Source organism: Eimeria necatrix, genomic scaffold, assembly GCF_000499385.1.
Source record: "Eimeria necatrix Houghton genomic scaffold, Enh_scaff178, whole genome shotgun sequence".
Classification (NCBI taxonomy): Eukaryota; Apicomplexa; class Conoidasida; order Eucoccidiorida; family Eimeriidae; genus Eimeria; species Eimeria necatrix.
In genome coordinates this window covers 48,233-57,499 of record NW_013652443.1, presented here as the reverse complement: position 1 = coordinate 57,499, position 9,267 = coordinate 48,233, and the positions used below count along the sequence as shown (strand labels likewise).

Sequence of the window (9,267 nt, the reverse complement as noted above, 5' to 3'; positions counted from 1 at the left end):
TGGGGGGGGGGGAGCGCAGGCTGAAACACAAAAAACAAGCGAAATTGTTTTGCTATCACTCGCGCCCAACGCCACACACTACCCTCGCACTTCTTTACCCACTCTCTAGTGCACCCCTCCACACGCACCCGCAAACCCCCGCAGCAGCAGCACCCTGCTGCTCCTGCTGCTGCTGCGGCCGCTGCTCCCGCAGCAGGATACGCGCCCCCGTCCCCTGACCAGCTCCCTGCCCTCTCTCTCCCCGATTTTGCAAATAAATCCTATTAATGCGCCTGACGACAAACTGGGAAACCCAACAGATAGAGCGCGGCTTCTATCTTCAACGCCCTGCTGCAGCACCCGAGGCCCGGGGCTCCAGCTGCAGGCAGCAGCGCCGCCAGACACCCTCGAGCATCCCAGCGGTCCTGACCACCGCTTTCCGGCCGCGCACAAGGCCTCAATAATTAAAACGATCAACGAACTTGCAAGAACTCGCATTTTAACGAAACAATAAACTCTTTTATGCACAATTCAACTCCAGAACCAACGCGCACCCGAGTACGCGCCCAAACTCTAGCGCCCGCCCCACCCTCCCCACAACCCAGAACGGGGGTGCCCCAGCGCCTTCTCGCTGCGGGCTGCGTCTCTTTACAGATAAAGAGATCTGTAGTCATTTTTCTATCTTTTTTAGTTCCAAAGTCGAATTAAGCCTCAGCCTCCAGCCGAAGCAACGGCGACGGCCCGTACGCCCGGCTGTGCGTGTGGTGGTGGCTCGGGGAATGCCTTGCTGTTGCCGCTGCTGGCCGTGCAGCCCTCAACAAAAAAGACAGAGCGAAGGAGAAAAGTAGAATAGAAGCAGAGGCAAATATATGAGGAATCTGCGGTTTAGAAGGGGCAGCAACGGCGACGGGACGGAGGGCTTGGCCGTGGAGGCCAAGGAAGTTATTGATTTCACGTTTTGCCTATAGGGTGGATTCATTTTAAGCATGAATTCCTATATAAGAACTCTAAATTCAGAGTTTAGAGTTTAGGGCTTAGCGTTATAGGACCTAGAAGGCAGCAGCAGGACGGCGGTGCAAGAGTGCTATGCATACGCGTCTCGATTGGCTACGATGGGTGTGATGTGTAGGCCGCTGGTGCTCAGCTTATCAAAAATATCTGGAGAGTGGTGCTACAGTTCTTCTGCACGCACGCAGAAAAGTCCCACCAGCAGTTGCTGCTCAGCAGCAGCTGCTGCTGCAGGCCACGGGGTTAAACTGTAGAGCTTGGGACCCCCAGATGATACTGGCTTGCTTTAAGGGGGCTCCTGCACTGTGCTGCTGCCGTGGCTGCAGCTGCGGCGGTTGATGCTAGGGTTACAGCTGCTGCAGCAGCTGCTGCAGAGTTAGTGCTTGCTGCTGAGCGCTGAGGGCTTGCTTAAAGCCTGCATGCACAGCTTCTTTGATTATTCTATTTCTCCTCTGACACTATTTCTGTTTTAGATCTGTAGCTTTGTCTACAGGCGTCATGGGTGTATACCTCTGTAGCATCTAGATCTATATATGCAATCATATCTTAGTATCTTTGCCTCTCTGCCCCTATGTTTGTATGCCCTTATCTGCATTTATATCAATATCTCTTAATAAATATATATATATTCTATAACTCTATCTTTAACTACGCCCAAATAATTATGAATCTGTATATCTGTGTATCTTTGTATAAAACTACATTTTTTGCATCTATAACTACACCTAGTTATTAATAGATCTATATCTATAACTACGTCTTTGCGTGAATGTATTTCTGTTTATATTTGTTCTTATACCCATGTTCATATTTCTTCATATTTCTACATCTTTGTATGCATATTTATCTATATCTCTACATCTACATCTGTCTTTGTACATCTGTATCTAGATGAGATCTAGGCCTAGATCTACATTCATACCTATCTTTATTATAGGTATATATGTCTTTATTTTTGTTTATATATTTGTGTCTATACACTTATCTATATCTAACTATGTATATACTGCTTCACCTATACTTTCGTCTATATCTTTATATGTATGCCTTTAACCTTATCTGTGTAAATAACTCACATATCTATATGTATAAACTTCCATATTCCCATATATACACATGTCTACATATATGGTAATACAACTTTATCTATATATCCGAAGCTGTCTCTTAATGTTCCCTCTATATAAGTGGTGATCTATATACTCAAATCATATAAAAGTAGTTATATGTGTATATTATCTCCACCTGTATGCCTGTGCCTGTATACCTCCATATATTAGTGCGTCTATTCACCAATATTAACGGCCAAACGCTCCAAAAAGCAGATAAAAAAAAAATATGTATGCAATTACACACTATCTTAGGACCCTCGCAGTCGTTTTGCCCTGAAGCTGCTCACTGCAGCAGCCGCTGCTGCAGCAGCTGCAGCAGCTGCAGCAGTGGCTGCAGCAGCAGCTGCTGCAACTGCTGCAGCAGCAGCTACTGCTGGGCTCAGCAACACAGGCAGGGGAGGGGCAGCGGGGAAAAGGCACGCCATTGCCAGCAGGTGATGCTAGAGATGCTGGTGTTACATTTAGTGCGTAAAAGTGGATAGTATAATGTATATGGCTATATATGCATACATATTCAGGAATTTAGATATAGCTTCAGTTACACTTTATGTGTAAATATTATAGATAAAGGCATACAAATCCGCATATATACAGATGTAGATATAAATATGGATATTATTATAGAGATAGATTTAAAAATTGATATAAAAGTGGAAATAGATATAGATGCAAAAAGGATATAGATATAAGTACAGCTATGGGTATAAATACCTACACCGGAGCCCAATAGACTTAAGCTAAATAAAGCCAACAAGGGCGAGTGTGCGAGAGGCCTGAGGCCTTGCAGCTTCAAAAACGTTCATTTAATCCTTTTTAATTATTAAATGCTATAAGAAGAGCCTTTCGTTTGCTGCTCGTGTTTCCCTTGCTTCTTTTTGATGCTGCTGAGCGTCATGCTGTGCCCATATTTGTTGCTTTTGTTTTTATTCTTTAACGCGGAGGCCCCAGCCCTCTTAGAGTGGCCGCTGCGGCTTTTTCTGTTTCGCCTGTTCCATTTTTTTAGTGGATTTGTTCCTAATTTCAAACAAATGCATTCAAAGGAAGGGAATTGCATGAGCTGCTGCAGATCAGCAGCAAAAAGGTTCCTGGCCCAAGCGCTGCAGTGGCAGCGGAGGCCCTATTTCTAGGTTTGTAGCCCTCCTGTCTAGCAGCAGCAGCTGCTGCCGCTGTTGATCCAGATACTGCTTCTGCTGCTGTTCTTGCTATTGCATCCAGTTTCTTGCCGTTTTGCTGCCTGGGACCCCCAGGCCTCGTCTTCCGCACTACGACTCCGTTTGAGGATTAGGGTTTGTGATTTAGGGTTTAGAGTTTAAAATTTAGGGTTATTTTCATAATTTCAAGGACAGATCGCCCCTAAAGACAACACTGCTGCGTTGCTAGCTGCAAGGGCGGTGCCTCAACCTAGCTCTAAGCCTCGTGTCGATTGCGTGCCTCTTCCCGCTCGGGTCTTATCAGCGGTTTATCTTCCTCTATTTAATTAATAATTCTTTTAAAAACAAAAATTGTGTCTAAACAAAATATTTACGTAAGCTGAGGCAGCAGCAGCAGCAGCAGCAGCGGCGGGAGCGGGGGCCCACAGTGACCTGCGGGTGTCTGGCAGATGTGTCCTTATAAGCGTGAATGTTTCCATTTTGTTTGTTAAATCCTGATATATAAATTTTTAAGATGTAAAAGGCTGCATTTAAAACAAAGATGGCCCAGTGCTGCTGCAGCTGTAGCAGCTGACGCTGAGATCTATGTACACACCAGTCTCGCCCAGGGTCACTGTGCAGCCTCTGCGCCTTCTATTTCTTCTTCTCGCTGTCTCTCCGCATCTTCCCAGCTTTTTTTCCCTTTATTGAACAAACGATTGCTTATCTGAACGGATAAGCATTAGTACGCCTTTTCCTTGGCCAGGCGGGGAGCGCAGCAGCAAAAACGCAGCTGCAATAGCAAACGCAGCTGCAGCAGCAGCTTGCAGAGCAACCCCAGCACACATCAGGGCTGCTGTCAAACAGCCCTCCGGGTTCTTCTGCCTCTGTTACAGCTGCCACTGCAAAACTGCTGCTGCGGCGAGCGCAACCGATCTTACTGCTGCTGCTACTCTGCTGCTCTTGCTGTGGCCGCTCTTTCTGCTGCTGCTGCTGTGCTGCTTCTGGTGGAGCAGCTGCAGCAGCCGGACATGCCTCCTAACAGGGCAGGTGCCTGTTGGGAGGGACATCGAAGTAGGGGTCCATGCACTGGCAGCAGCAGCACCAGAAGCATTGGCAGCAGCAGCAGGTGGGGAGACAGCAGCAGTTGCTGCTCCAAGCTCATAACTTCCACTTGTTTCGCTGCAGCAAAAGAAACATAAAGGCCCCTCATAGCGGCAGCGGCAGCAGCAAGTCAGTGAACGTCATCGCCAGCTGCAGCAGCAGCAGCAGCCACAGCAGCAGCAGCAGCAGTACTGAGGGCAATGGTATCCGTTTCTTCTGCTGGTGGTCCTCTGCAGAAAAATCTGTCCTTCCCTTCGCTACAGCCCACCAGCAGCAGCAGTGCTGCACCAGCCGCCTCTCAGCAGCAGCAAACGACAGCCCCAGCAGCAGCAGCAGCAGCAACTGGGACGCTTCTGCCGTCTCCAGAAGCAGCAGCACAGCCGGCCGAAGGCCTTCACCAGCATTTTTTGGCGCTGCAGCAGTTTCCTCCTGGAGCCCACGCCACCAGCAGCTACAACGGCAGCAGCAGTAGCAGCAGCAGCAGCAGTAGCAGCATCGACAACAAAAAAGAGGAGGCAGTCACCGCGTCGCCTGCTGTTGCCGCTCACCCTGCAGCAAACAGCAGCAAAGCGCCTCCCCCCTTAACCTTCCCTGCGAACACTGAAAGCCTTGAAGACAGCAGCAATCTGCGTCCTCGTGGCAGTAGCAACAACAGCAGCAGCAGCAATACCGCCGAAAGGACAGGAAACAGAAGCAGCGAAAACTGCAGCAGCGGCTTTGACAGCCCTGCCCGCGCTGGGTGCCAACAAGTCAACTGCCCCATCAGCAGCAGCAGCAGCAGCAGCAGCGGCAGCAACGGCAAAGTGCCGCCCTTTGGCTCTTACGAAGAGGGAACGGCGGCAGCATGCGGCGCTGCAGCAGCAGCTATGGTGCAACGCCTTGGGAACTGTCGGGAAATAGAGGAGAAAACAGAAGATGAGCCAGAAGCAGCAGCAGCAGCAGCTGCTGCAGAACTCGCTGCTGCTGCTGCTGCTGCTACTGTCCTGAAGCCATCCCTAGCTGCCAGCTCAGCCGCAGCAGCACCAACAATTCTGCTCGCAGCTCCAGCGCCCGTAGCAGCAGCAGCAGCAGCAGCAGCAGCTCTTCCCCAAGTAGGCTCACCGCCAGCCCTGGCACAAACAGCAGCAGCAGTGCCAGCAGCGGCAGCAGCAACTTCTGCTGCTGCTGCCCCGGAAAGGCCATCAGGGGACCCCAAACGCGCGCCACAGCGCGTCAGGCCCGTCTTTATCTCTCCTCTCTGCTGCGGCTCCATTCCCGTTTCAGATAACTCTTCCCAAAGTGACTGCTGTCCTGCTGCTGCTGCTGCTGCTTCCTGGGGGGAAGCACTGGGCGCAGCGCCGCCGGGCGGTGTAGCAGCAAATGCATTAGCAGCAGCGGCACCGCCCGCTGCAGCGACGGCAGCAGCAGGCGGAGGGGCTGTGACTCCTCATGCTGCTTCAGCGGGGCAGCAGCAAAAGGATTTCACGTTTCACGCTGAAGTTAAGCTGCAGCAGCAGCAACTGTATGCGCAGCAGCTGCAGCAAACTCAGCCGCAGCAGCAGCTGCCGCTGCAGGCAGAGCCCCCGGCGCCATTCATAACAGCCCCAAGTGCTAGGAATGCAGAAATATTGGGGCAGTCAGCGACAGCAGCAACAGCTGAAGCAGCAGCAGCAGCAGCAGTGGCAGCAACAGCAACAGCGACGGCAACAGCCACGGTGACGGCCAAGAACGCGTACGGAGGAGAGCCTCAGCAGCACTGCATCCAACAGAGGCAACAGCAAAACGCTTCTAGGTACCTTGCTGCCGCAGCTTCTGTTCCAGCAGCACAGCTGCAGCAGTTCGAAGGCCCCCAAGATCTTCCTGTGGTGGCGCTGCCGATGCTGCAGCAGACGCAGCGGCCACTGCAGCAAGCCCAACAGCAGCAGCAGCAGCAGCAGCAGTTGCTGCTGCTGCAGCCGAGTCAGCAACAACAGCAGCAGCTCATTACAACTGTTGCTGTTGGTCGAAACTCCGCAGCTCAATCTGCACAGCTACGCCCTGCAGCCCCAGCAGCAGCAGCAACAGCAGTAACAGAAGTGATGGTGGTGCCAACAGCAGCACCGGCACCCTCAGCGCCGGCAGCAGCAGCAGAAACAAAAGCAAAGGAACCACGGGTACCGGGATCAGCAGCAGCAGCACCTGCTGCTCCTGCTGCAGGAATAAGTGAAGCAGCTACAGGTGAACGGTCAGGGGGAGACGGCTACGCCGGAGATGCAAACTCCTTGCGTAAAGCTTCTTCTGCTGCTCCTGTTTCAAAATCAGCAGCAGCAGCAGCAGCAGCTATTCACGGACGCCACCACCCTCACCCCAGCTGGGTCTCGGTGCATCAGGGGACACAGCAGCCCGCGGCCCAGAGTAAGCGACACAGTTGCATGGCCTTCATAACTCTACAACATTACTGCTGTTGGTGCTGCTGCTGTTTGGTTTTGCTGCTGCAGCAGCTGACCCCTTTGCTTTGTGTGCTGCTGCTGCTGCTGCTGCGGCAACTGCTGCTTCTGCTACACTTCACTGCAGGACGCTTGTCTTGCGTGTGTGGGCCGGTGCAGCTGCGCAGCGCGCAGCGCCAGCTGCTGCTGCTGCTGCTGCGAACAGCAGCAGCAAACCGCTGCAGCGAATGAGAACCCGAGCCGCTGAGCTCCCACGAAGCGCTACCGGAGAGCCCGTCCGCTTTAGCTCCTCGAGGCAGCAGCTGCAGCAGCTGCAGCAGCAGCTGCTTATGCTCAAGCAGCAGCAGTGCGGTTATCGGAGTAAGTGCCGCGGCTGTTTCTGTGGCGTTCCAGTGACCAGTACCGCATAGAAACATCTAGCTCTTAGAGAATGACTAGCAGGCCAGCCAACTAACGAATTAGATCTCCCCTGCATGCTAGCTAGCTGGTCTTCTTGGCAGTTACCGGCTAGCTAGGCCTTCGTGCAGCAGCCAGTCAGTTAGCCAGCCAAGTAGCTAGCTAGCCACTTGGTTAGCCCTACTCTAGGCTGAGCAGCCTAAACATCCCAACAGCTATCTTCTTATAATGCTGTCAATCAGTCACACACAGAACATGCTGAACATGCCAGCAGGCTGGCAAGCTGGCTGGCTAGCTGGCTGGCTAGCTGGATAATTGGCTCGCCAGGGTGGTAGTTGAGTAGCTAGCCAGAAGGCGGAAAGGCTACAGTGTTGTTAGAGACACCTTTGTACATCTCCGCTGCAGCTGCTGCTTGAAAGTGCTCTTCTGCGGCGACCGTGCTGCTGCGCTGCAGGTGCAGCAGCAGAGCAGCAGCAGCCGCTCCTGCTGCAGGAGGCGCTTGCTGCTATTGCTGCTGTGCGCGACGACCTCGTGGGGCAGCTGCCGAAGAAGCTGCAAAGCTCTGAAGGCAGAATGACCCGGCTAAGAAGCGCAGTCCACACTGCCAGCAGCAGCAGCAGCAGCAGCTGCAGCAAAAAGTTCGTTCCAGCAGCGAGGCAGCCAGCACCTCACACCTTCAGCAGAGTCCAAGGCGCCGGACATGCTCATCATGTCATTCCTGCTTGCTCTTCTCCCCAGAGTCTGCAGTTAAGGCAGCAGCAGCAGCAGCATGGGCAGCCAAAGGGAGGTCCACAGCTGCAGCATCTGCACACCGATGCGTCGAAGACGTGCTGCTGCACCTGCGGCCATATGTGCTGCATCACGGCCAGAGAAGCCGCAGCTGCTGCAGCAGCTGCTGGTAAGGGTTTGGCGAACACAGCTGCTAGCCCGGAAGCAGCAGCAGCCACGGCAATAAGAGCAGCAGCTCTAAGTGCTTCTGCTGCTGCAAACAAGGCTCATTCTGCTGCCCCCAGCAGGCAAGCAAGCCGAAAGCTGTGGGAGGGAGGAGGGCAGGTGGTTGCTGCTGCAGCGGCTGCCGCTGCTAAAGCAGCTGCCGAGGCTGCAGATGCTGCTGCAGCAGCAGCTGCTGCGCAGGTTGTGCGTTCTGTCACAGCTGCAGCAGCCAGGGAGTTAATTGCGGCGTCAGGTCGCCCTCCTGGGGCCTTGGTGTCTTCTCTAGATGATGTTGCTGCCGCTGCTGCTGCTGCCCCACCGCTCTCTGCTCAGGAGTCTCATCGGCACTTTGGCTGCTGCGAAGACACAGCGGCATCACCTGCTGCAGCGGCAGCAAGCAACAGTGCGAGAAGCAACGGCGACAGCAGCAGCAGAAGCAAAGGCGACAACTGCAGCAGCAGCTCCTCTGGAAGAGATGCTGTCTTCCCCAGGGCTTTGCGGCCCTCCAAGAAAAGGGCTTGGTGCGTTGGCTGTAACTCCCCAGCTCTGCAGCAGCAGCAGCAGCAACAACAGCAGCAACAGCAGCGCAGGCAGCAAAGGCCTAAAAGCGCATTCACTAACGCGACAGTAACGCCAAATGCCTGCAGCAAATACCGCCGGTTTCAGTCAGCGCCACCCTCTCGCCGCACTCCTAGCAGCAGCAGCAGCAGAAGCAACAGCAGAGGAGCAGAAAGATACGATGCTGCAACTCCTCTACCGTCAAGACGGCCGCCACCTGCGGGGAGAGAAGCAGAGGCTTGTCGAAGCAGCGCTGCTGCTGCAGCTCCGCGCTCCCCGCAGCAGCAGCGGCAACGGCAGCAGCAGCAGCAGCAACAGCAACAACGACAACAGCAAATAGCGAAGGCGCCTTCGAAGGAACCGTCCTTTCGGGATGAGCTCCGCGCGCAGCAGCAGAAGAGGTACGACGCAAAGCTGTCACGGATGAGGCTGCAGCTGCAGCAGCAGCAGCAACAGCTGCAGCAGCAGCTGCAGCGACACCCAACCCTGCAGCCCCCGTGGAACAGCAGCACTGCTCCTGCAGCACCAGGAGCAACAGCAGCGCCACAAGGTTCTCCGAAACTGCGCACAGCAGCAAAACTGCCCGCAGCTGAAGTCGAGGCAATCTCGGCAAGGTAGGGACAGCAACAGCAGAAGCAGACG

At 53.7% G+C, this 9,267-nt stretch overlaps 2 protein-coding genes across 2 annotated transcripts; one reads left to right on the top strand and one right to left on the bottom strand.

The window, feature by feature from the left end:
* Positions 1-105: 105 nt before the first annotated feature.
* ENH_00022290 (hypothetical protein) lies at positions 106-477 on the bottom strand (the record flags this gene model as incomplete). The annotated part of the gene is made up of 1 exon (XM_013579581.1): positions 106-477. The coding sequence occupies one exon, from the start codon at positions 475-477 to the stop codon at positions 106-108; it is 372 nt and encodes a 123-aa protein (XP_013435035.1).
* Positions 478-4,533: 4,056 nt separating this feature from the next.
* ENH_00022280 (hypothetical protein, conserved) lies at positions 4,534-9,243 on the top strand (the record flags this gene model as incomplete). The annotated part of the gene is made up of 3 exons (XM_013579580.1): positions 4,534-6,706; positions 6,898-7,098; positions 7,589-9,243. 3 exons carry the CDS (start codon positions 4,534-4,536, stop codon positions 9,241-9,243), a joined length of 4,029 nt encoding a protein of 1,342 aa, XP_013435034.1.
* Positions 9,244-9,267: the final 24 nt, after the last annotated feature.